Source organism: Nyctibius grandis, chromosome 8 (genome assembly GCF_013368605.1).
Source record: "Nyctibius grandis isolate bNycGra1 chromosome 8, bNycGra1.pri, whole genome shotgun sequence".
Lineage (NCBI taxonomy): Eukaryota > Metazoa > Chordata > Aves > Nyctibiiformes > Nyctibiidae > Nyctibius > Nyctibius grandis.
In genome coordinates this window covers 28,924,545-28,951,619 of record NC_090665.1, presented here as the reverse complement: position 1 = coordinate 28,951,619, position 27,075 = coordinate 28,924,545, and the positions used below count along the sequence as shown (strand labels likewise).

Below are 27,075 nucleotides of genomic sequence, written 5' to 3'. Positions count from 1 at the left end.
CAAGGAAGATGGAAGAATCCTGCTGGGCCCTCAGGAAATATTCATGTAAAATAATCCAGATCAGAAGTATCACGTTTGAATCATATCTGAATGAGTCTCACTGAGGTGAGTGTTAGGGGAACTGCACAAACACACAGGAGGGCTTTTACTAGGAATTTTCCCCCAGTCTATCTAGGGGTGCTAACATTGGCAGGGGGTATAAAAGTTGACATATTCACTTACACTAACACGAAAACCTTTCTCAACAATATGAAAAAATGTGAACTGTAATGAGGAACAAACAGATTTCTTAAAATGTTCGGAAGGAGGATCAGGTGAAGGGGGAAAGAAAAAAATTAGGTACCAAAAGATAACAAACTCAGTTTGAAATGGGTGGAAGTGTTTCCATGATCAAGGCCTTTGGACTAAATGCATCATAATTGGTTAAGGACATTGCAGTAAGACACAGTTGTAAGGGTATGTATGGGACGACTGGAAATAAACGGTTAAGTCTACGTAGTTTTGCAGACTCCTCCCAATTCCACAAAATATACCACCTTTAAAAAGAAAAAAAAAAATAATAAACAGTATAACATAGTGACTGTAAATTGAGAAGCACATTTTTTTAACGTAGTTCTAGGCAATAAAAATAGGCTGACCTTCCAGAGCTGCAAGGCTGACCTTTACAGCGGGGTGCAGTTAATGGTTTCAGTGGTGAGAGGCCTAGAGCAACTGTCCCAGGTATTCTGCAGTACAAAGCGATGGTAAGGGCTGTCTGGTGACAGTGGTTCAAATGATAGTATTCTTCAAAACAAGGGTGGTGTTTTTTTGGTTTTGTTTTTTTTGTTTTTTTTTTAAACCACCTTACCTCTTGGTCAGAGACAGATCCCCGGAGTTTGTAGTCCTGTCCACATACTACATATAGCACTTGAACTCTAGCTGACATCGTGTTTTTTCTACAGCGCAGCCTATCAGAAGGGAGCCGGCTGCCTGCCCGCGCCAGCCCCTCAGGCAGCGGGGCGGGAACGCTGAGGGAGCCCCGCGGAGCGGCGTTTCCCTCACGGCAAGGAGCGACTGGGCCCAAAGGCGTCAGCCGGGCTACTTCAGGCAGCCTTTAAAGCCGGGTTTTCCTCAGCGGAACGCCCGCTCAGTTACACAGAGCTTTGGTTTCAGGCGCCTGAGCCCCCTCGGTGGGCGGTCTCTCGTGCCGGTACGCACACGCCGTGTGGGGGCTATGGCTGTAAAGGCCTTGGCTGCGCTCCTCGAAAGCTCTCGGGTGTTCCGGGGCCCGGACTCGCGGAGAGCTCAGCTCGCCCGCAGCCGCAACAACGCCGGGCACGGGGGTCGCTTCTGAGGTACCCGCACCCGTCGGCGCGCCCTTCCCGGGGCGGGGCGGAGAGGGGAGGGGCGGGGCAGACCCGGCCTGGCCCGGCCCGGCCCGAGCGCCCCGCACCGCCGCCGGGGCGGGCCCTGCGCTCTCGCGGGAGCTGCGCTGGCGCCGCCCGTCTCCGTGCGCGGCCGCGGCGGAACCAATAAAGTTTGTTTCCAAAAAAGCAAGAAAAGGGGAGGAAAAAAGCGGTCCCGGCGAGTCTGTCGCGGCTGCTGGCGAGTGCGTGAGTGACTGCCCGCCCGGCCAGCCCGAGGCTGCCGCAGCAGGCGAGGGCGGACGGGCTGCTCCAGCCCCCGCTTCGGCTCCGCTCGGCCTCTGCAGCCGTCGCCCTCAGCGGGGAGCTGCGCCTCCGCCGCTCTGCGGGCCCGCTCGTGAGTATGGTGGGACGGCTGAGGCGGGCGCCGCTTCCCACCGAGGCAGGGCAGTGATAAGGGGCCTGGCGGTGACTCCCGGCAGCACCGGGGCGAGCGGGAAGAGTGACAGGTGTCAGCCTCTCCCCCGCCCCCCCCCCCCCGGGGGCACCTCCGCGGCTCTGGCTGCGGGCCGGGCCGCGCTGTGGGACGGGGAGCTGCGCTGGGGTGCTGCGGTGGTGCCCGGCCAGGGGAGGGCTGGGTGCCTCCTGACAGCTCCCTCATTCTCTCCTTCCCCTCCTCCCAGCCCTGCCGCGCCTCGTCTCCGCACTCCCCCAGGGCTGGGGAACATGTAAGCGAGACCGGCGGCGTGAGGCGTTCCCAGACGGCCGCCGTCCTCCCGGGGGTCGCCGCTGACCTGTGGGTTTTTGTCTGTGTTCCTCACGGCAGGGCTCGCTTCTCCCTCCCCGCAGTGAGTCTCCTGGCGCGGGAGGAGCGCCGTGCAGACGGCCGCAGCCATGCCGAGCGGTAAGGAGACGCGGCTGCTGCACCTCAGCGAGATGGAGAAGCTGGACAAGACCCTCTTCAGGCTGGAGCAAGGTAGGTCGGGGGCGGCGGGTGCGGCCTCCTCAACCTCCTCCTCCGCCTCGACGGGGAGCCCCCGGGGCCGGGTGAGAGGGAAATGGCCGGGAGCTCACCACACCTTCTTCGGGCAGCAATGGAAAGGAAGCTCAGCCCGCGGTGGTGGTCTTTTTTTTGACTTTTTTCGTTGTTTTAATTTGAAACAATTTCTGACATAGTGGCTTCCACTGCAGGGCTCCAGTCGCAGTTCGGTCTGGCTCATAAAACTCGTGAGAAATGAAGAGCAGGTCAGCTAGGAGCCATGAGTCTTCATGGGAATGAAGTGTGAAGCATATTTTAGACAGGCCCTGCAGGACAGGACCTTTCCTTTAATAAACTCTGTAGTTCAGTGACCTGAAAAAGTCCTCATAAGTCAAGCGCTCTAGTATTTATCTGCAATGTGTTATGCAAGGCCCCATCTTTAATATTATAATTTTGAAATATATCAGTAATACTAACATTTTGCAAAGTCTGAGGTAATGTTTCAGAATGTGGGATCTTTAGCTCCTCCTAAATCTTATCTTGCCTGTCAGATTTCTTATAGTTGTGGTATGTTAGTACTCTGGCTGCATCCTTCTAAGAACTTGAGATTATTTCTCTCTGAAAGTGTTCTTAAGTCTATTTGCCAAAAAAAAAAAAAGGCACCAAACCCCCACCACCCCACTAATTGGTCTACTGTTATGCTGGTCAGCAAATTCAGACTATGAAACTAAAGCCACTGTCTTTAGAAAACATTTTTAATGAAGCAACAATTTTATTACTCATGAAATTTTGTGGGTTTTATTACTTTATGATTGATCTAGGAACCTAATATCAAAGTGGTTTAGTAGAGGAGCCAAATTTTCGTTCCTGAGAATAAGAATTTTCTTTAGCTATTTTGATTTCAAAATTTTTTGACAGTGTAATCTAAGAAATTGTCAGTAGTGAAGAAGTGCAGAGTTGACCCTAACCTCTGTCATTAACTCATCGTTCCAGTTGTGTAAATTTTGTTGGAAGGAGTCACACAGAAATGCATGGCTATCAAACATTCAAAGTGCCTCTGCTGGTAGCCGTCTCTGAGAGGACATAGCTAATTCTGAGCACAGCATTCCTGATGTCGATATAACTTACAGGAAATAAGATATCAATGGCATATATCCCTGTGCTCTAATTTTAGTAATCCCTCCAATAAAATGTCACGACAGTACTGGGGAGAGCGTACTTAACCTTCCAAAAGTGGGGTTTTTTCAGTGTGTAAGTTTTTTTTTGTTTTGGTTTGGTTTTTTTTGCTACCAGGTGAGCTTCATTTTACCTGACAGACAATCAGATCCTAAACCCACTGCTTTACATGGTGGTTTTGGTGCAGTGGTGATTATGTTAATAGGAGAAACTGAGCTTGGCAAGACTTGCATTTAAATGTATTCTGACATTGATTTCGGATGTTAGAGTTCCCATGATTCCACCTAATAAGCAAGTGGCTTTTTTCCAACTTGAGATCCTGGAACTTGCCATTGTTCAGGTTTTTTTTACACTTTATAAATCATTATCTGTGTATTAATAACTTTCTCTTTTTACAAATAGTCAGGTTTCTTCTACTTCCAATTTTGTAGATTGCTAGGGCTAGTAGGTGTGTTACTACAATTAACTACGTGACTGGCATGTAATTTAGTAAAAGTAGTTGTTTCAGTCACATCTGTTTCAGTCACTTGAAAGGACCCTGTAATTAGCCATGCACATGATGGTGGCCCTCATACCTGCAAGTGGAAATCTGCTGAAACCTGTTAACTAAACTGAATTTTTCATATCCAACTGAACAGACTACAGTATGGTTTTAGGTCGTAATATTTTAACTTAATTTTGTTCTCATTATCATGGATAACTTGAGCCTGAATTGTGCTCTTTGTATGTGTGTATGACCTGCAGCACATACACAAAACTCCCTTTGATTTGTTGAGCTCTCTGCAAGTTTAACAATTGATACATTGTAGATTACATACAAGTATATATCATTTTATGGTTAAAAGCATAAGGAATTTAGCATTGTATAGTGAGCCCTCAATGGAGAATGAAGGGATTTGAAATATTTTCTTTTTCAAAATGTGTTCCTAACTTTTTTCAGTTGTTTTCATGGGTCAGCCTAATATATAGACTTGCTAAACCTAAATACTACATAAAAGAAAATCTGCATAAAATTGTATGTAGTCTGATGATCATGATGTTTTGCTGTATTTTGTTTTTAAGACTTTTTATATAGCAAAGGGAACAAATTGGAAAGGAGATAAATAGTGCCGTATAAGTGAAGGAAAAGGACTATATGTAAAGTGTGTAAAGAACAACGTTAGGAAAGTAGGGAGAGCTGCTGCTATAGAAATAATGCCATTCTGCCTAAATTATTGGCAGATATGTTGATGCACTTTCTTCTTAACATAATATCAAATTATGATTTGCAATTACAGAATAGAAATATCTAGTCCTTCTGATAAAGTGATTTTGTCTTTTTTTTTTCTTGAGGTTTTGAACTACAGTTCCGATTGGGTCCAACTCTTCAAGGCAAGCCTGTTACTGTCTACACAAATTATCCAGCTTCTGGAGAAGTATTTGATCGCCACAAGTTCAGGACACTATCGTGGCACAATCCCACAGGAAAAGAAGATGACTCTGACAAATACTGCAAGCTGGATCTTCAAATTTCTGGGTCATACCAGTACCATTTCAGTCTTGGGTAAGTGAAATTCTATACTTAACAGCCAAATGCAGTCTTGCTCTCTTGGTCTACATTTTAACCTGAAGAAATCACTGTTAAGAATAAACATTTTTACCATGCATTTTTCAAATTGCAACTATGGGGCCTATCTGAATCTGCTGATGAAAGGCGGTACTTTCTGTTTCATACTTTCTGATGCAAAGATATTCTGGAGACTATACAGAACAAAGTTGATCAATTTTATGTGAATGTTGGAGAGGCAAGCCATTTTTACAAGTTTTCAAAGTTACCAGCATTCTGAGTATCTGAATGATTAATTTGTACTTTCTTCATTGACTTGGAAGGTTGCTTTTTTTTTCTTTCTAGAACAGAGGTTCTGTCAGTCTTTACTTTCACATTCTTTACTTCCTCCTTTGTTTCAATGGAATGCCAGTATCTGTAATGATTGTAGTTTGTATTCTGAGTTTCTGGAAGATGGGTGCTTAAATTTCCTCAGGCTTGAAAGGGCATTTAGCTCAGGTCTCTTCCTGAGGATGGTGCTCCAAATGGAGGTCTTTGTATAAATGATGTGCAGTCTTGCTTGCTTTGTTTCTGTCCATATCCTAAAAGGAGGAACCAGTACTCTGTCTCAGAAAATAACAAAGGTAGCTCACTTTTGCAGAGTTTAAAGCTCTGTATCCCAATTGTATTCTTGTAAGCAACTGGCATAAGTTCAGTAGAGACATGATGTCTAAGAGATGAACATATCTTCAGTGTTCCCTATTTTCTTAAGGTGCCCTGCAGTCCTGTTCCCCACCTCCCCCAAACCACCGTACAGGGCTACTGCGTTTTTGAAATAGCTGTGCTTGTTGGATTCTCTTTCTGGAACTGACTGGTACAATGGGCGTTTACTATACCAATGAAAAATTAATTTTTCCTAGAAATGAAAAAAGTGGCGGAGGTTACATAGTTGTGGATCCTATTTTGCATGTTGGAGCCGATAATCACGTGTTACCTTTGGATTGTGTTACACTCCAGACGTTCCTCGCTAAGTGTCTGGGACCGTTTCATGAATGGGAAGATAGGCTTAAAGTTGCAAAAGAAACAGGTAATGCCAATGCACATATTAAAAGATATGTTTTTGTCTTATGATCAAAAACCAAGTAACACTGAAAAGCTTCAGTGTAAACAGCTGATTTATTCTTTATTTTGTAGACTAAATATTTTCCACTAGATTCAATTTAGTTAACAGATAAAGTCATTGAAATTATTAAAATATTTGCAGAGGTGCAAAAATTGAGGGCTTTCCTGATATGGGAAACCACTTTTTTATTGTTTTGATTTCAGATAGACTTGGAAGTTTGTAGAACTGACAGGATGATTTTTAAAGTTTGTGTTATGTCGAATTTGAAGGGGAAGATTCAAGTTAATTTACACTGGTTATTCCAAACACTAGATTTAAGTACATGTTATAACTGTAACTTATTAAGCTTCTTTCAATTAAATTTGAGTGAAATTTGATTTTCTTATTAAATAAATGGCATCTTCTTACATAGGTTACAACATGATTCATTTTACACCACTGCAGAAGCTTGGACTATCTAGATCATGTTATTCACTGGCTGATCAGTTAGAAGTAAATCCTGAATTTTCAAGCCATAATAAAAAGTGCACTTGGAGCGACATAGGAGGTCTTGTGGAAAAATTGAAAAATGAATGGAATATGCTTTGCATCACAGATGTAGTCTACAATCATACTGGTATGATTTTTGTATGTGTTAATAACTAGATTGGTCCTATAATTACATTTTATTATTTCCCCGAACTTTTCCCCCTGGAACCCATCTTTTAGTAGCTGTTTTAAGCAATTGAGTAGTTTCTGTCTTTGAATCTTTCAAATCCAGGACAACTCTTTACAATTATAATGGATATGTCTCCATAACAAATGTAAAAGAACTTAGTATTCTTACTGAAAGTGAATAGAGCGCTTCTTAGAGACAATTGATGAACTGTGCACATGTCTGTATTTTTACAATACGCTTATTTCTATGATCTGTGATGTGCAGCTCCCACATAAATGAATGGAATCTTCATTATGAATTACTTGGTGAACATCAACTGAGTACTTTCTTGTTAAATAAGGTATTATTCTTGTAGCTGCTTAAAAGTAACTTCTCTAATTTGGTTTTAACATGCAGACAACAAACAGAATAGGGATGAGGCTAGGATTAAGCAGTGGAGGAAATGTTACAGCTCAGGCCATGGGGAAAGATAAAAAAAAAAGAAAAAGCTTTGTTTGTGGTGCGGGTTTTTTAAGCATAGATACATCAATGCATTGAAGGCTTTACTTAATGGCTTTTTGTATCTAAAGTTGTCTTGTGCAGAGAGGGACAGTGGGTTTTGTTCAGTATGATCTGATGAAATTTAAATTATCAGATTTGTAAGTTTGCTGATTGTTTGGATAATGAGTTTACTTTGATTATGTTTATAATGCAGTTTTCATTTTATGCTGTAATCCTAAAGATCACAATAATTAGCATTCCCATAGCAGAGACTACAACAAATGAATATGTATATTGATGTTATAGTCCTTTAAGGATCACTAGAAATGGCGATGTTTTCTCTCTGTTCCTGTTGTAAAGTCACACAGCTCACTTCCAATATTAAGCAATTAAGCTAAGGTGTCTGGTTTTTATACTGGAATGGAGAACAGGCTGCTTGCACAGTAGAGAGCAGTGGGAGTCAGTTTTTGGTGTTAACATCTCTGTCAGTCTCTAATGAAAGCCAGCATCTATGGCCTGACTTTAAAGTAGATGCATGCGCTAATGTTAAATGTAGACGCACCTTTGGCATGTGAGCGGGAGTACCATAGATAAACTTGCAAACCCTGTCTGGTAACTGGGTAGATGTGCCCTTTTTGGGCTGCCATTTCCTTCAGGGTATTCAAACATCCTCAAATAAGAACTAGTGTGTTCACTGGCATTTACTTTTCACCAGGAGACAGAAAAAGGAGAGGTGTTTTTTTTCCTGAGCTTTCAGTGACAGTAATAAATCATAAAGTAATAAACTGAAATAAGTCATATTTTCTTTATCTTTCAGAAGAGGCTGCTATTGTCTAATTGCAATTTAACACTTGAGTAAATCCTACTTCCAAGCACTTGACTAATCACATCAAACACCACTTTTCCTCAGCTTTATAAAGGGGAAGAAAAAAAAAAGTCTTGGGCAGTGGGCATCACTACTAAATATTGAGTTTGTGTTTAATTTATGTAACAGTTTATTAGTCCTTTGAAAAATGTGAAAATATTGTCTTAAATCAGAATGTGTTTACTTTTAAAAATCATTTTCTGTAATTCCTCATCTTAGTATTTCCATATTTTTATACTTAAATGTATTTTCTCCCTAGCTGTAACAAATGTAATCGCAAGTGATGTTTTGGGCAAATTTTTTTCTGCAGAATTAGATTTCTTTTGGTGTTATGTTGTGAATCATTGAAGCTTGCCTTCTGATCAGAAAACATCCTTCTGCTCTGTATCAGAATTAGTAGAAGGCCTGTTGACCTTTTTTTTTTCTTTTTTTTTTTTTTCTTTTTTTGCATGATAAGAACTTAGATTTAAATGGTATATTGTGGTTTTAGAATTAATTGTATTTTCTCATGAAAGTCCTTTATAGTAAATCATGGTTCTTGCTAGGTGACTAGAGTAGCTAGTTTTGCTTTTTGGAGAAAAAAATTTTTTTCAGATGTAGTATGTATATTTTTAAAAAAAGGGGGGGAGAATCTGGTTGGCCTAGAACAGTCTTTAACAACCTGAGCTTATTACTGCTTTATGTAACTTTAAAATAAGTATGGTGTTTTTAGTTGTAGGTGGCATTTAAACCATGAAGATCCTAACTTCCGCAAATGGTTTGACCTTATAAACATGGAATTTTGCCATGTTCATAATGGTCTTGACATGTAATGTAAGAGGGTGTTTAGAAGAGCTGTTCGTATTATAGACTGAGAGAGTACACTCTCTTCTTTCCCTTTGACACTTTTGCTTGAACTTCTTTGAACTATGCAAACTTGGGTTTTAGGTGTTAATTGTTCTGCTGTGATTTTGGACATGTTAATGGCTCTTTCTTCATGTTTCCTATATAATTTGTTATATATTTTCCCTCGTGTGAAGTACTACTACTGTTTTTCTCTGCTTTTCTAAAACAACGGATTAATAAGACATGCTCTATGAAAAATTATTTTAAGAAAATCTTGTAAAACCTGAGTAATGTTGTTTTTTGTTCTTATGTGCTCTGTGCTTTTTTTTTTTTTACATTTAGTTTTTCAATTGCAGAGACTCATTCAAAAGAGTGTATGAAAATTATTTTCAGTTAAACGGTGTTTAGAACAGTTCCCCAAATGGAAAGAAACTAACTCTTGAGGATTTTTTTCTTCATTGTCACACTTCCAAAATCAAAACTCTCTCTGCTGTTTGTGTATTTACTCATACTGCTGCATGGACACTGCTGTCTATATTAGAATATTACAGCCATTTTGTAGTGAAGGCTCCTTACCTTCTCTGAGTTAATTCTTAATGTTCAGCATAGCTTCTGGTGGTTGTTAGTCTTAGGGGGAAAACAGACAGTAGAGTGCGGTGTTTGATCTGAAGTAGTGTTCTGTTTGCATGCATCACACAGTGCACTTGTCTTCCTGTCTAAGTCTCAGTGGCATTGCTTCCTACCACTCTGCTTCTTATTATATACACAACAGTGTCACAGCTAATCCTTTCTTAAAAGCCCATTTAACTACATTTTTCATTAATTATTTCTTGGGTGGTGTGTGTGCACTCTTGCTCTCTCTGTGTGTGTATCATCTGGTAAGGTTGAGAATATTAAATAAACAGCTTAGGCCATCTTAAATCTTCGTTTGGTGTGTAGGTTAGGCTCTCAACACACAAAGAGCACTTTATTTGATGTATTTCCTGCAACAAAAATGTGATTTTTTTTTGATTTTTTTTTTTTTTTTTTTAGTGTTTTAGAATTGGTGGTACTATTGCATATTTTTGTGTAACTAAGAAAAAAATTTCTCTGCAGTCTCTGCAGCTGTTTGTTGCAAAACAAATGGCTATCAGTAATGCACACTTCTGCATAAGACATGATTATTGGCATAGAAAGCTTTATTTGAAATGTGAACTAACTGTACGTGCCATAGTACCTTAACTTCTTGGTGTTAAGATGTTTGTGTAAAACAACTAAGTGTTCATCTTGTGTACTTACTGGTTTGTTGTTTTGTTGTTTTTTTTTTTCCCCTCCCTTTCTTGAATAAGCAACTAGCAGTGAATGGCTCAGGATGCATCCAGAATGTGGCTATAACCTTGTAAATTCTCCTCACCTGAAGCCAGCTTGGGTCTTGGATAGAGCTCTGTGGCACTTGTCCTGTATGGTGGCTGATGGAAAGTATACTGCCAAAGGGGTCCCTCCCTTGATTGAAAATGATCATCACCTGAATGTAAGTGAGTGAGAACTCAGTATAAGCTAATGAACACTATAAATAGCTGAATAAACCTTTAATAATTCTAAGGTTGTGGAAATGCACAAAAAGTGGTATATACTTTGCAGATCTATTTAATGAAATAACCCTTTACACCGCATTTTTTTTTCTGAACAATTCATATGACTGCTTAGCTTTTCTTAGTTATATTAATCATCAACGTTACTAACTAACATAACTTTTATTTTTACAGTGTATCCGTAAAATAATTTGGGAAGATATATATCCAAAAATTAAACTATGGGAATTTTTCCAAGTGGATGTTAACAAAGCTGTGCAGCAATTTAAAACCCTTCTAACTCAAGGTAAAGGAAGGGTATCTTGCTGAAGCATGTGGATTATGTATTTATAGTTCAAGAAACTTATAGGTAAACTTAATAAGCTGGAAAACAAAATAATCTCATTTTTTGCTATGTGCTGATTTCAGCGTACAAGAATGTTTTGAGGGCTAGTAAAGCCTCTGAAGACTTTGCACCCCTTCAAAGCCTTTATCTATCCATATCTTGCTTATACTAGAATTATAAAAGTTATATGTTTTTTAAACGTGATGCCTATTTTTACTTTATGAATACTCTTTTCTATGTTGTTCTTAGGCAAAATGGGCACTAAATCTGATCCAAATCATCATCTTCAAATAGTTCAGGACCCTGATTATAGGCGATTTGGCTGTACTGTAGATATGAATATAGCATTGGCAACATTCATACCACACAGGTATTGTATTACTGATTAGAAGTTAAAATCACAAGTGAAGTCACATGTGCAAAACCAAATAAATGAAATTATTTTCAGAGATGAAAAAAAAATTAATTTTTCATTTGGTTATGTATACTGCATGTTTTAAAACTAAATTATTCTAATTGTTCTCTGCTTTTAATGTCCTCCTGATAAGCAACGGACCGGCTGCAATAGAAGAATGTTGCAACTGGTTTCGCAAGAGGATTGAGGAACTGAATGCTGAACAATACAGACAAACTAATCACCATGAAGAGCAGGTCTTATAATTAGTGTGTTTTAATGCTAAATTGTTTTAAATTGCAAATAAATGCAGGCATTTCAATAATATATAATTTAATCTAATTCTAGGCTGTCAATTGTCTTGTGGGGACTGTGGTTTATGAACGGCTGGCTGGTGATGGTCCTAAGTTGGGTCCTATCAGTAGAAAATATCCTTTAGTTACCAGGTACATTTTTTGTTTGTTTGGAAAGTATTAGAATCTATCCAGGGAAAGTGAGTTCAAAGTTCATTAAAAGTATACATTTATATGTACAAGCATATGTTTTCTTTCCCATGAACAAATGCTACTTAATGAATTGACTGTCTTTTTTTAAGCAACAATGATAACTGTTTAATAAACAAATGTGTCCAGAGAGCATGAAACAATACTTGGAACACATCAAAGACTTACATAGTGCAAATTGCTCTTGTAGGTGGAAGAGGGGTGGAACTAAGAAAGCTTACACCTTTCAAGTTTGATGTATTTGATGCCACCCATGTATCTGAAGGGTCAGGGCTTTAATCTTACACTAGCAGCTGACACCAAGATAGTGGCAACACTTGTCCTTTCTCCTTCAAGGCATGCTACAAGATAGAAAGCTCCCCATCATTTGTAGTCTAGCAGCTGCTTTTTTCTTTGTATCTGTTTTATCTACAAGCCAGTTCATAGCAGATATTTTAATTTCAAAGACAATGAATTTCAGCTTAGATTACCTCATGGGGTTGGGGGTATTTTTTTAATTGCCTGTCTATTCCATAGGTATTTTACTTATCCATTCAAAGAGTTAACTGTGGAGGAAGAAGAAACTATGATACATCAGCCAGATAAAGCTTGTTATTTTATGGCTCATAATGGCTGGGTTATGGGAGACGATCCTCTTAGAAACTTTGCGGAACCAGGTTTGTAAAAGAACTTTGAATCATCTTATAAACCTTTTGATGTTCTAGCCAAAGCAAGAAGGATTTTATTTAATCTTTTTTCCAGATGTATTCCTATCAGAATCAATTATTTCACTATCACTATAGAAGTTAAATATTCCCTTGGAGTAGTCTGAAAGTATACATCAGTGTAGGGTATATAGATTTTGAGTTGATATGGTTATTGTTAGAATTTTTACTCTTCATCAGTGTTCTACTCTTCAGCAGTATAAAATTAAATACCACATTTTCATTTTGGTGCACGTTCTATACTATATATATATATATATATATACACACTGTAGTGAATTTTTCCCTTACAGGTTCAAATGTTTACTTGAGAAGAGAGCTTATTTGTTGGGGAGACAGTGTGAAACTACGTTATGGTAATAAACCTGAAGACTGCCCATACCTCTGGGCACATATGAGAAAATACACTGAAATCACTGCCAAATATTTCCATGGTATTCGTCTTGACAACTGTCACTCAACACCTATTCATGTAGCTGAGGTACGCAAAACTAAGCGTGTTTATTTAGAGCAGCTTTGGTCTGTGAAATAAGTCCTGCACTGTTGCTACAAAAATCTGCAGGATCTACATGGCAGAGTTCAGGTGTGAATCAATCTTCCTCATAGCATAAGCAGGGTTTCTTGACTGATGATGTTTAAATATGGTTTCAGCTACTTTAAATGGTTAGTAGAGTGGTGTAGCTATTGTATCTTTTAATTCCCCACTTTAGCTGAAATAACGCGGATGCACCTGGCTAGCTTTTCCCTCACATAGCTATGGACTGTGTGCAATGACTTCCAGTATCCAGTATGTCAGTTCTAGCTGGGTTGAAAGTCTTAGTGTTTCTTTGCCATATATATTTTGCCATTGCTGAATTAAACAGGAAGTGGTTTACTTCCCAGAATTTAGAAGTTGGTGAAGATCACCTGCGAAAAGTTTAGTCTGGCAGGCTTATTGCTGAGATTAGTGCTTATTGTTTACCACAGAGCTGACTACATGCAGAAATTCTACTTATCTAGTAAATTAGCTTTAAATAGATTTGAGCAGTGCAGCTTGTTAGTGCTTAGTCTTAGCTTGGTTTCAGAGTTTACCTAAATCTATAAAGAGCTCTCTCAAACAAGTTGATTTGCCCACACAAAAGTTATAAGTGGCTCTTAAATGCAGCCATTTCAAAACTTCTGCCATTCTTTCATTTATTGTTACTATTTTTGGAATGGGAACTTTGAAGGCTTAAAGTCAAGTCCTCCTCAGATTTCTTACCTTTACAGGTATCTCTTTTATCCAACCTCTGTTCTTGCATTTTGAGTTAAGTTGTTTGTTTGGGTTTTTTTTAAAAATAAGTTGTAACTAGCTTAAAGTCTTCAGAGAATTTCCTAGAATTACTCAGTCCATTAATAATCTCTGTAAAAAATAAACATGGTTTTATGAATGTTACCTGTTATTAATATTTTTTAATGAACTGCTTATAAGTCATGCTTATGTGAATGACTCATTTATGGTTGGTTAAGTTATGTTAATGATTGCATATACAAAGCTGACAATGCATGTCTTGCATTAAAAATATATTATGATCTATAGGAGATGCTAGCAACAGCCAGATCAGTCAGACCTAATCTTTATGTGATAGCTGAACTCTTCACGGGCAGTGAGTACATTGACAATGTTTTTGTCAACCGCCTGGGAATTACCAGCCTGATTAGAGGTACAATAAGCAGTTGAAAATTACGTAGGATTGTCACGTATGGTTTGGAGTTTTTGATGTGAAACTAACATTGGTATGCTTTTTTTATTTTTCTTACATATTTGTGTTCTTTGCTTATGCAATTACCTTTTCTTCTTCATGTTCTATTTAACTTCTCCTGTGTTGTATGCTAATTCTTGATTTTGCTTGTTTGTGTGTCCTCTTCTGTGTAACAACTTTTTTTATTCTTTAATTTTGGCTTTCTGTTTGTCTTTGCTGCATGGCATTTTCCCGTTGTCCAATCCCTGCCTAGCTTTGAAACTTGTCCTTTTTTGTATCTACCTTTCCCCTTTCTGTGGCTTTTTTGGCTGTGCTTTTTGCAGTACATGCTGGACACAGCTAGAAAATTGCGAGCTGATTTGTATGTAGTGGCTGAACTGTTCACAGGAAATGAGGAGCTGGACAATATCTTTGTGAATAGGCTGGGCATTACCTCCTTAATAAGAGGTAGGCTTGCTATGTGTGCGGTCTCTTTCCAACAAGAGATTATAGATGACGTGCTTTTTCCAAGGAAAAGGTTTCTTCTGGATTATGCACTTACTGTATTTCTGGATACATAGGGTATAAAACTTTTTATATTGTGACTTTTTTGATAGTAAAAAATACAGTACTGGCTGTAAAATAAAGAAGACACCTTGCATTAGTTTACAGAAGGTTGAATATTTCACTCTTATTCTAGCGAGAGAAAAAGAAGTTGTAGCACAGTTCTACTAAGCAAGTGCTGCATTATGTCTGATTTTTGTTGCATGAGTTTCTTAAAGCCTATGAGAAAGTTTCAGATCTCTGCTTTTTTCTCTCTTTTTTTTTTTTTTTTTTCCCCTTAGATTTCTCTACCTTAATGTGTTATAGTAAATGGAATACTCCAAGGTTGTGTATCTACATTGGAGAATGTAGTTCTATGTGGGTTTTTTTGTGATTGAACGCACCAAAATAACAACTGTAATGTGCTGCATTAACATCTTTGTTCATACTGTATGATAGTTATTCTTATGCAAACACTTAACTATTTTGTTCTTTAGAGGCAATGAGTGCTTATAATAGCCATGAAGAGGGAAGGTTAGTTTATCGTTTTGGAGGTGAACCTGTTGGCTCTTTTGTCCAGCCACGTTTGAGGCCTTTGATGCCAGCTATTGCTCATGCACTGTTTATGGATATTACACATGACAATGAATGTCCAATTCAGGTGAGCACCTAAACCGAAAACTGAAGTTTACGTTTAATGTTTTCTGAATTGGTATTTATGAACCATGGGAGGGCTTGGTGTTAGATGTTTTTCCTGAGTGGTATTTAGGAAAAAAATGTGTTACAGATCTTCAAGTTTTCATGCAGAGACTAAAATTTTATAACAACTCTCTCTGACATTCAAGATTTTGTCTTTCAAGGGAAAAAAGTATATAAAGCTACTTAATGAGCTGGTTTGATTCTTTCATTCCAGTTACTATAAGTGGTTCTGTCTCTGCTTGTTAACCTGTTCTCCTAAGCTCGTGTTTTACAGGAGAGAATGAGAGAGAATGGTGGGAATTGGAGTGCTTATTTTTGAGGGTTTCTCTTAAGTTGCTTTTGTTACTGCATGTATAGTAATTTTTTTTCAATAATTCTATTGTGGTTGAGAAAATGATGATCATACGATTAGCAGTTCCTCTGTCAAACTCAGTATATCTTCTGTGTGCTGAATGGGGAGGGATTAATGATGTCTTTGATTCACTATTTATTACCTATTTATTTTTTAACATAGCACCGATCTGCATATGATGCTCTTCCTAGTGCAATGATTGTTTCCATGGCATGCTGTGCTACAGGAAGCACCAAAGGCTATGATGAACTAGTACCACACCAGGTATGTGTCTACAGTATAACTCCTAAATTGCATTTAAAAATGTAAACTTTCTTCTTGTCCAGTACATATATTTTAACGTTGTTTATTTGAAATTCCAGGCAGTTTACTAGCTGGCATTACTTCGGATTGTCCAATTTCACATGAAACTTGAATTGATTATATAGTTGAGACCTACATCTGGTTTGGGTTTGTTTTTTTTTTGAGAATAGTTGGTATTTGCTTAAATCTTAATTTCTTTACAGATCTCTGTAGTATCTGAAGAGAGGTTTTATGCAAAATGGAATCCAGCAGCACAGCTGGTGTCTGGTGAAGTTAACTTCCAAACAGGAATTCTAGCAGGAAGGCTGGCCATAAACAGGCTGCATCAGGAGCTGGGGGCTAAAGGCTTTAATCAGGCAAGAAGTGAGGGTAACATTACGATTTCTCCATATTTATGTTCTAAGTGAGCACAGCTGCAATGGTATGTCTTTTCTAGGTGTATGTAGATCAAGTTGATGAAGATATAGTGGCAGTGACAAGACATTGTCCTAATACACACCAGTCTGTTGTGGCTGTAAGTCGAACTGCTTTCAGGGATCCTAAAACTTCGTTCTACAGTAAAGAAGTACCTGAAATGTGTATCCCAGGTAATCAGATTTTTTTCCAAGAGATGGCAGGTGTACAAAAAATTCAAGTTATTATAGTTCCATACTTTTTCACTTCAAACTCACGAAATCAATGAGAATTTTCAGTACATAACACTCCTTTTATATGTACTAACATGCATACGCCGAAAGTGGTTAAAGAAACAATAACAAGCTTACCTTGCTTAGGGTTTTCAAGGGCATTTGTGTTGAGTGTATTTCCTGATATAAGCTCTCAGTGAGAGTGTGGTTTTATTTACTGTCTTGTTTGTGATCTGGTAAGAAATAGTTAACACCAAGATGGTTAATTGTACAGAGTTGGGAGCAGGAGGTTACTATTTATTAAGTGTTATACTGGGGAAAAAGGCTAAAATCTTACCGTTTTTGTCGATGTCATCGTTACTCAGCTTTCTTGTATATGACTGTTTTTGTGGCTTTTAAATACATCTTAATAAGAAACAACATTGTACTGCATAATATAAAGATAATATATACGTAATATATGCATAATATTAATTAAATATGCAAAGTATTGACTATACTTAATAGTAGCAAAGTATAACGACTTCCACACATTACCTGGCCATATTTCTGAAGAGAAGCTTTCCAAATTGACTTTTTAAGTATACTCAGTTCTTTGCCTGCATGTGTGTGCCTGTTTTAAAGTTAGTCACATTGTATGTTAAGTTGTTTACAAGTGACTGCAAGACTTGTATACCTTAGTTTGTAGATTACTGAAAGGATAGAGAAAATTAGAATATTTGAATATTAATGTAAGTTGTTACACTTCTAAGATAAATGATCTGTAGCTGCAGTTTGGAAACCAATCTAATACAGTCTCCTAAAAGATAAGGAAACTAACAGAGCTGGTGATCAGTAAAAGACGGGTTGTAATTTGCTAACTGTTGACTGATTTTTATGGCTAATTTATTATAAAAGAACAGAATTGCAGTTTTAAATACAATATAGCCAATGAGCGTGTAATGAATGTTTATAGGATATTTAAAACACTTCCTCATGTGTTTTGTCACCTCTGGTTGTTCTTTACAGGTACAACTGAGATTTGTATTTTGAATATTTAGGTTTTTAATTTTAGGTTTTCCTTCATGTTTTCAAAAGAATCACTTTAAATTAAAAGTATCTTAACAACTACAACATGATTTAACTTTTCTTAGGAAAAATAGAAGAAGTAGTACTTGAGGCTAGGACTACTGAGAGAAATGCTAGTCCTTACAAAAAAGATGAACACTTCATAAATGGATTACCTAATTTCACAGTGGAACTCAGAGAGCATATCCAGGTAACTAGCCTCCTTCATCCGTGTTCTGATGTGATATTTTGTAATTTGTGATATTTTATATTAGGAAAAAAAGACATTGAATTTCAGTTGCAAATGTGTTTTCTTTTCTAAGATTAAAGACAGTAAAATTATAAAGCAAGCTGGAACTGCCGTAAAAGGGCCAAATGAATTTGTTCAAGAAATAGAATTTGAAAAATTAACACCGGGAAGTATAATAGTATTCAGGTATGTTATTATAATTGCCAAATGACTGTGTTAGTTAAAATAGAATGATAGGATTCTTTGTTTTGAGACTTGGGAATAGTTATTGTAAGTGCTACATTTCTAAAAGTTATGCGTTCATGTTTACAGAGTTAGTCTTGACCCAAAGGCACAAGAGGCTGTTGGTGTACTCCGCAATCATTTGATCCAGTTCAGTCCTCATTTTAAATCTGGAAGTCTTCCTGATGATCATTCAGCACCTATATTAAAAACATTATTTTCTTCGTGAGTATTCTTTTAAGTTTTCTGAAGTAGAACTGAGAGCTACAGGGTGATCAAAGAAAGGTCTGTAAATTTAAGTGAGGATTTTTTTTTGTTACTAGTACAAACTCTGAGATATTCTTTTTATATATATAATACTAAGCAGCATTAATACTTAAAAAACTTCCCAGGCTCTTTTGTTCACGTTCTGTGTAATTGCTGCTTAAAGTAGACTTACTAACCAGGAGTGCTTGTCACACGATTGTTTGGTGTTTATACTTAATACTGTGGTTCTAAGTAAATGGTGAAACATCTGAGCAGAACATCTTGGAAAATCTGAAAAATCAGCCTCTTAATTTCCAAGATTAAGTGATGACAGAGATGTATATATTTAATTATTTTAATGTAAGTCTGGAACTAGAATGGTTTTTGAAATCCTTTCTCTGTTTCCCTACTGATGTTTGGAATTTTTTTTTTCTCCACTGTTTTTTCAGTATTGCATCTAAACTAACTTTGGCTGACCTAAATCAAATACTGTATAGATGCGAGACAGAAGAACAAGAAGATGGTGGAGGTTGTTACAATATACCAAACTGGTCATCACTGAAGTATGCAGGCCTCCAAGGTAATAGTTTCAGCATTCTTTTTTCTGTCAAAAAAAAAAAAAAAAAAAAAAGTAAAATAGAGCCGCTCAATCTAGATCTTGCCTTAATGCTGTTGTATGGCTGGTGCCATTGTTTGGATAAAAATCAGTAAAGGTGTTTCTGCTTGACCATGCTATTAATCAGTGTTGTACCCAGGAAATCACATACTAAAACAAGAACCCTTTCTCTCGATACTCTGGGTTACAAAATTAAGTTTCAATATGTGTTTTAACACCAATGTCCTTGCTTTTAAAATAAAAAGAAAATACATACACAAATACATAGACCTGCAGCAAAAAGTCACGCTAATTAAACCCTAGGCATTACAAGATTACTGAGGAGTGTCAATCATCTATCAAATGTATAAATTCCATCATGCTAGTTAATCCACAATGATTTTCATAACTGTCTAAGACGTACACTGAGGAAATTACAGTTGACTTGTATCCTAACTGGTCCTGCAGATCAAGAGAAGTAATACGGTTAAATCCAGTTAAAGTATCTGTTGCTGTGTACCTTTTCCTCCTGAATTGTGATTGCTGTTTGTGATAATGTGTGTTTTAATACAGAGTTGGGTTTGTATCTTCAGGGTTAATGTCAGTGATGGCAGACATTAGACCAAAGAATGATTTGGGTCATCCATTTTGTGATAATTTGAGATCTGGAGACTGGATGATTGATTATGTCAGCAATCGCCTGATTTCACGTGCAGGAGCCTGTGCAGAAGTAAGTAAAAATATTTATTTGGTGATTTTGGTGTTTTAAATTACTAGTTTGTTTCCTTTTCAATTACTGGTATATTTTTAAATTCAGTCTGTCTCTAACACATTTTTTGTCTAGGCAATTTCTTCTAGGAGATTAAACTGTTAATATGTTTTTCTTCCCTCAATCCTATTAGAGAATAGACTGCAAAAGGGAAGTGAAAAATATGTAGGACATGGAGGGGATGTTAACTCTTACTTAAAGGCCTGCAGGGGTCCTTCCCTGTTTGTTTATTACTTCTGCTCAAATAAAAGTGAAGTAACCATTTTTTTTAAAGTAATTTCAATAGAGGGCCTAAATACTACTGAGGTGTACATGATGATTATAATAAAATTGCACAGTCAAGCACTGAGAAGATATAAAACACTGAGGGTCAAGTTACCTGTATAGCTGCATTACAATACAGTCCTTTTCTTTCTTTGTCATATTTTATTTTCCTGCATGGCAATTGCTTTATTCATTTCACATGATGAAGACCTGATTTGGGTAACTTACATAATGAATACAATAATAAAGGGTTTAGCATTCTTAAAGTCAAGTGCAGTGATATAAAGCAGCAGAATGGATAAAGCAGTCTAATGTTGTACTGAAGTGAATGCTGAATCTGACCTCAGAGACAGAGCTTTTCTAGAAAGGAAGTTAGTCTGATACTTCCCAAATTTACTATTCTTCAAAGGCTGTTGCTTACTTTTTCTAATTACTGTTCTTCAAAGGCTGATGCTTTTTTTTCTGTGTATTTTTTTAGTTCTTAATTTATAGTGTCTCATTCTGTTTTGCAGAAAATATAACTATAGCTGTACTGAAGTCATATAGAACTAAACTTCACAATTTCACTATTTACATAAGTAACTTTCCCTTCATAATTTTCAGGTTAAAAGTATAGGGTCATCATGTAATATATTGACATGTACTTTCTTCCTCTGCACAGTCTTCATCTGCAGGGTTTAAATCTTCAGTGACTTTCTAGTAGGTTGTCATGTTGTTCTTTAAGAGTACTAGAAGGAGAGAAGAGAAATACTTCCAAGGTCAAACATTTGTCAAACATTTTGCAGTGACACAAGCTCCAGAATCCCAAGTCCTAGACCCAGATCTGCAGTCATTTTCACTAGTGGCCATACATAATTTAGCGTTTTGATAGTTTTTCTATCCCTACTCTCAAGCTTCATCTCTTCAGTCGTGTCTTTTTAAGGGATGAGAAACCTCCTTCCTACACTTGGGTCGTAGTGATGTCTTTGTGTTGCAGCTTTCCTTTGCTACTCAGTTTTAATAGCTTCTTTATGATAACCTTTTTTTTTTTTTTTCCTACAAGACTAGCAAAATATAGTCTCTTTCTATAGTTGATGTTCTTGCCCATTTATGTCTTAGTACAAATATAGTACAGATTTTTCCCTACTACTTTTCTTAGAGTTCCTCCCTCTCAGCTGAAATTTTGTAGCAGGGAGGATACAGCAATTCTACCATAAGTATCTAGCATGGACAACTTCTTAGACATGAATGATTGCATGCTAGTGGTGTTATTAATAACTGAAGATAGCCTCATCTTTGTGGTGGTTAAGCATAACTTGGGTGTAATAAATGTACAAAAACTGTGACAAATACTTTAACTAGATGGATCCTGAAAGCACTGGTTTTTGAACCCTAGTGTTATCAAGTTCTAATTATATTGTATTTTAATAGGTTGGTAAATGGTTGAAGGCCATGTTTGTCTACCTAAAGAGAATTCCACGTTACCTCATCCCATGTTACTTTGATGCCGTATTAGTGGGTGCATACACAACGCTTCTGGATGTGGGATGGCATCAGATGTCTAGGTATGCTTGGCATAGCAGAGCTATAGAGGTACCTGTATATATTTGCACCTTTTAAGTTTTATCTGCTGGAGAATGTAATTTGAATATTTTCATACTCATCCAATGTGAAAGGGTAAAATTAGTAGTGAATGTCAAATCTTACCTTCTAATGATGGTGGTTTGAAAAGTTGAGAGTTGAGATGTCTGTCCAGGGTTTGAATTTATAACTACTGTTGGCATTGTGCAGTAGGAGGAGGAAAGCTAAGGAGGCATTGTGCAGTAGGAGGAGGAAACCTAAAGCCAGTATTTCTTTGCCAGGCTTCAGAAACTTTTTTTGCTATAATTTTAGTACAACTGCAGTGATTCCTTAAAGTTCAGGGGAAAAAAGAAAACACCAGATTGTACTTGATGCTGGTGCTTTGTTCAGCATTTCTTCTCTAACACAACTAAATATCCTTCATTATCTGAGCACTTTGCTTAGTTCTTGAAATAACTGTTTAATCTTCAGTATCTGCTTCTACTTTGTTTCTTGAAAAGGAAAGGGAGATTGATTTAATGGCGGCTTTATTCTAGCTATGAACATTCTGAACAAATCAGTATTGTTTTGTAAGAATATAGATGTTAAAATGGGCACAGAATTTGGTATGGCTGTGAAATCACGTGGGAAGTAGTATATTTTATGAAAATGCTTGGAGAAGAACTAGTCAGGAATGCCAGTTTCATTATTTTAGACAATGTGTTGATTGATTTACAATTTTTTATATATATATATATATATATATATGAATATACATAAAAATGTGTCAATCTTTAAAAATACTGACTAGGTTTGACAGAAGCTTTTGTTCATAGTAAAATATCTTTTATCATGTTTTTGAGGTTTTAGGTCTATATGTAGGCATCAAGTAAACCAAACCAATTTCTTTTTTTTTTTTACCCTTTTCCCTAGAAGCATTTGACATAAACACTCCCATTGGCAGTGTTTAAGGCCAGATTGGATAAGGCTTTGAGCAACCTGGTCTAGTGGAAAGGTGTCCCTGCCTGTGGCAGGGGGGTTGGAACTAGGTGATGTTTAAGGTCCCTTCCAACTGAATCCATTCTATGACTAATAAGTTAAAATTTAAGGCTAACATTGGGTAGCCATTTTGGGGGAAAAAAGTTATTTACAAAATAAAGCTTATGTACAAAATTAGTTAATGCAAAATACTAATATTAACTCATTGTTAGTTTATTATATTTATTATGCATAATACTTGTAATAGTCTACTGTAAATGAGAGAGGGTACATTTTATAGACTGATACTGCTGAATGCAACGTTATTTTAATTATGTTGAATTACAGCTTTGTGCAGAATGGATCAACGTTTGTTAAACACCTTTCCTTGGGTTCAGTCCAGATGTGCGGGATAGGAAAATATTCCTGTCTGCCAGATCTGTCTCCTTCCTTACATGATGTTCCCTATAGGCTGAATGAGATTACAAATGAGAAAGAACAGTGTTGTGTTTCCTTGGCAGCTGGTAAGTGAGGACAATGTTTAAAAAAAAAAAAAAAGTCTTTCAAAATAGTTAAACTGTTTTTAGTAACTATATTAAAATTGTCTCCATTGTGGCTGGGATCCATATGTCAGCAACCATGTATAAAATGTAGGTATCGGTTTTCCTGACTTCCTCACTTCTCCCCTGTGTTTTAACTTGTTTTTAAGATAAAGATTTGCCCATATTAAAAATATGGGAGTTTTGTCTAGCAGTACTTCTTGAGGACAACCTGTTTTGTTACTGCTCTTGAGGTGTGGGGAGCTTATAAACACTTTAGAGACATTTTTAGCTATATCCACTTTTATCATATGTGGAGATCCACAAGTATGTTCTTTTTCTTTCCAGAAGAACTTGCTTGAGATAAATATACTTAGCATAATAGGTTTTAGTTTATCTTTTTTAAACATGAATTTAAGAACTGAATTGTAATGGAGTACAAAGGTGAATTTATTGTTTACAAGTTCTCAGAAAAAGAAAGAACCAGTAGCAGACCAAAAGAACGCCTGATGTGAAACTGTCTCCAAAAGAGCATAAAAGCAGTCAGCAAGTAGTGTTTATACCTCCGAATGTTCTGCCAGCATCAGGCAGTCTTTGAATTGGGCACTTTCCTATGTCAGAAGTATTCTTTTCTGTGTTTAGTGGCTTAGAATGAATTTATTTTTGTTCTGAGTTGGCCCATTCCTTTTCTGAAACAATAGAAACTTCTAACATCCACAGATTCTATGGCATCTGTCTCACTGGGTTGTTTTTCTTTTTGCTGTCTTTCTTTCATGGAATTTTATTGCTTTTAGTTTCTGGTTTTTAGTAACATTCCATTTGCCTGCTTTAGTGTTACCTAGAAGCACCGAGGCACAATGTTCCCTTAAATTGGTCATAATGATTAATTATACTAAAGGGTTTGGTTTTAAATATTCACTTCACATATTCACTGGTAGTTGTGTCTGTGAGATTTTTAGCTCATACATGGATCGACATTCTCAAGTGCTTTTGCCATATACTATAAAATTGCGGAGGTTTGGAAGCTGTATTTGAGTATTAGCAAATACTCTGGATGGAAGTTAAAACGTTGTTCTACCAAGCACGCACAACAGACTGCTGCTCTGAAACTGTATCATACGGAATTTTTTGTTTGTTAGATTGAAGAAGTTAATAACTGGAAGAAAAGACACGGATGAACCTTACTGTTGTAACTATTATGCTTTATCAGTCAGAATAATTCTTGGTTACATGTTATAATGTCTGCAGTAAGATGTAGTTGTAGAAGCTGCTGGAAAAGAGAAGCAGGATTCCTTTTATAGTGGCTGAGAACAATTTTGGGCTGAAGAAATCTGTAGCTCTTGTCTTAATCCCCTTTATGCTACTGAGATGGCACAGCTCTCATACATAAACTCTTGTCAAAATGTTATAAATCTTGTCGTAGTTCTGGCTTTTTGTTTTTTAGTTTTCATTTTCTTTTTTTTTTATTAAAGGATGGCACTTGATTAAGTTAAAGTGATTTAATAAAAATATAAATATGACTTATTGATATGAGAAATTCTGTTGCATGATCTTGAAATTCTAGCAGATAATTGTTCTAAAATGACGTTTTATTTCATTTTATCAAGAACTTGATCTAGAAGATTGTTTACTTTAATATCTTAATCTAGGAAAAAAGTTATAAATGTAATGTATTTTTACTTCTGGTTATTTTACACATACATATGTGCTTGGAGATTTCTGCCATATCAATAAATGAGATGAACGATATTTCTTTTTAGGTTTACCTCACTTTTCTTCTGGAATTTTTCGTTCTTGGGGACGGGATACCTTTATTGCACTGAGAGGTCTAATGTTAGTTACTGGGCGCTCTCTAGAAGCAAGGTAAGACTGACTTATTCTTAGTTCTTATTGATTTTGCAGGTCGCTAGGAAAAAGGCATGCTCTCAAAACCTGAGATGACACACAAGTTGTTAGAAACAGTTGATGTGCAATATAAAACTTCAATGGCCCTAGACAGTCTGGGGAGTTCTCTCTAAGTGTAATTAAAAATACTTCTTAAATGATTCTCTTTTGCTTTTCTTAGCACCAATATGAAGCCGATGTTCTGTACAGATAAGGTAGTTTTAACCCCTGTAACACTACTGCTTGTCCTTAAACAAAGTGATACTGTTTCACATGAACTTGTGGCATTGTTGCTGAGCAATAATTTCAGTATTATTTATTTAAAAATCTGAAGTAGCAAGAGAATAGTATTTTAATCAGAAAGGTATGATTGCATGTCTATCGTGATTTTTTTTTTTTTTTTTTTTGGTAACTGCTAGTATTTGTCTATTCATACTAGAAATCAGCTAATTGTGGATTGTTACAATCTGATATCTGTTTGTAAATGTTTAACCTAGAAAATGAGCTAGATATAAGCCAGATCTATTGATTTGATATTTCCATTAATCTTTAGCCACAAACTTGCCATATAATACAAGCATAAAATTTTTTTTTTAATGTAGCATTTATTTTTGCTGTTGTATATTTGGCCAACTATTACCTTTCTCATGCAGTAAGATCTGCAGTCTACTAGTAGGTTTATATGCCCTTTTAAAGCTAGTTGGAATCCATGTTTTCTGCAAGGTATGCACAACGGTTCTCAAGTGAAACTTCTCATAACCTCAGTTGCTGTCACCTCTCTGTATTTTAATAGGAAATTCCCATCTACTCCTGCCCTCCGTCCCCATTCCACCCCACCCATCAGAATGGATACCAGGGTAATCATAAACAATGTCAATAAAAACTTTCCCTGTGACTTCAGTGGGATTTGGATTTAGGCTCTATATCGCTACCTATGAAAAAGCAAACTAGCTTTTCCATATTAGCAGATATTGTATGTTTTGTACAAACTGATTTAAATGTATTCATGTTGGGGAATTTGTAGGGAATAGATGACTTTTTATTGTAAAATAAGTTCATGCTAATTGAAGTAATTTGTAGCTTTCAACAACAAACTTTTGGCATCTGTCTTTAAGATCTTGTTTGTCCCCTTGACTTACCTTGCTATCAAGGTAAACTTGTATGTTTTGTGCTTAATACTTGGTCCAATAATGGCCTTGAAAGTAACTTAGTCAAGACTGTGTTTTTCTTTTGTTCTAGAAACATCATTTTAGCATTTGCTGGGACTTTAAGACATGGTCTCATTCCAAATCTGCTTGGCCAGGGGACACATGCCAGATACAACTGTCGTGACGCTGTATGGTGGTGGCTTCAGTGTATCCAGGACTACTGTAAAATTGTTCCAAATGGATTAGACATTCTCAGGTGTCCTGTTTCTAGGATGTACTCAACAGATGACTCTTCTCCTCAGCCCGCAGGCACTATGGTAAAGATCACTTCTGATTTAAGTATTTAACACAACTGTACATTTTTAATGAAAAGCTGTAATTTTTCAGCTACAAGAACCTGTTGTTATCTGTTGTTTATGGTGAAATTCGATTATAGGACAAGAATTCCATATTTTAAGCACTTCTCACTACATTTGCATCGCATGATTAGACTGGTGCAGGGGTTTGGGGATGGAGAAAAAAATTCCATCAGCTTTACCTCTAAATTTTTTCTTTGCTTTTTTTCTTGAAAAAATGTTTCCATTAAAAATTGTATACAATGTATTGTCATTGACAAAGATGCTACTGAAAATGTTAGATGCTTTTCTTTTGAAGTATCATAGACTAGAGGCTAAGAATTGCTACTATTTGCTCATTAGAGCCTTTCTACTCGTTTTTCATCTTGACTTTCACATATCATCCAAACATGCAATCCATCTAGGATCAGCCACTTTATGAAGTAATACAGGAAGCAATGCAACGACACATGGAAGGCATAAATTTCCGAGAAAGGAATGCTGGTCCGCAGATAGATCAAAACATGAGAGATGAAGGTAACGTATAGAACGCTTGCTATGCAAT

General features: G+C 37.0%; 1 protein-coding gene across 3 annotated transcripts in view; it reads left to right on the top strand.

Moving 5' to 3' along the window:
* The first annotated feature begins 1,589 nt into the window (after positions 1-1,589).
* Positions 1,590-27,075, top strand: part of AGL (amylo-alpha-1, 6-glucosidase, 4-alpha-glucanotransferase) — a 36,273-nt gene continuing 10,787 nt past the window's right edge. Inside the window, exons 1-27 of one of the 3 annotated variants that reach the window (XM_068406517.1) lie at positions 1,590-1,740; positions 2,170-2,319; positions 4,831-5,041; positions 5,944-6,110; positions 6,559-6,762; positions 10,303-10,484; positions 10,720-10,831; positions 11,120-11,240; positions 11,419-11,521; positions 11,613-11,710; positions 12,284-12,423; positions 12,765-12,952; positions 14,030-14,153; positions 15,212-15,375; positions 15,928-16,029; positions 16,272-16,424; positions 16,505-16,655; positions 17,828-17,952; positions 18,065-18,177; positions 18,304-18,438; positions 18,909-19,039; positions 19,648-19,784; positions 21,498-21,631; positions 22,953-23,128; positions 24,904-25,006; positions 26,267-26,492; positions 26,936-27,047. In XM_068406517.1, coding sequence (XP_068262618.1) covers positions 2,238-2,319; positions 4,831-5,041; positions 5,944-6,110; positions 6,559-6,762; positions 10,303-10,484; positions 10,720-10,831; positions 11,120-11,240; positions 11,419-11,521; positions 11,613-11,710; positions 12,284-12,423; positions 12,765-12,952; positions 14,030-14,153; positions 15,212-15,375; positions 15,928-16,029; positions 16,272-16,424; positions 16,505-16,655; positions 17,828-17,952; positions 18,065-18,177; positions 18,304-18,438; positions 18,909-19,039; positions 19,648-19,784; positions 21,498-21,631; positions 22,953-23,128; positions 24,904-25,006; positions 26,267-26,492; positions 26,936-27,047 — 3,694 coding nt within the window. In that variant the 5' untranslated portion in view covers positions 1,590-1,740; positions 2,170-2,237. Of the gene's footprint in view, positions 1,741-1,911; positions 2,320-4,830; positions 5,042-5,943; positions 6,111-6,558; positions 6,763-10,302; positions 10,485-10,719; positions 10,832-11,119; positions 11,241-11,418; positions 11,522-11,612; positions 11,711-12,283; positions 12,424-12,764; positions 12,953-14,029; positions 14,154-15,211; positions 15,376-15,927; positions 16,030-16,271; positions 16,425-16,504; positions 16,656-17,827; positions 17,953-18,064; positions 18,178-18,303; positions 18,439-18,908; positions 19,040-19,647; positions 19,785-21,497; positions 21,632-22,952; positions 23,129-24,903; positions 25,007-26,266; positions 26,493-26,935; positions 27,048-27,075 lie in introns of those variants that run through there. The other 2 variants (XM_068406515.1, XM_068406516.1) reach the window with 2 other exon arrangements.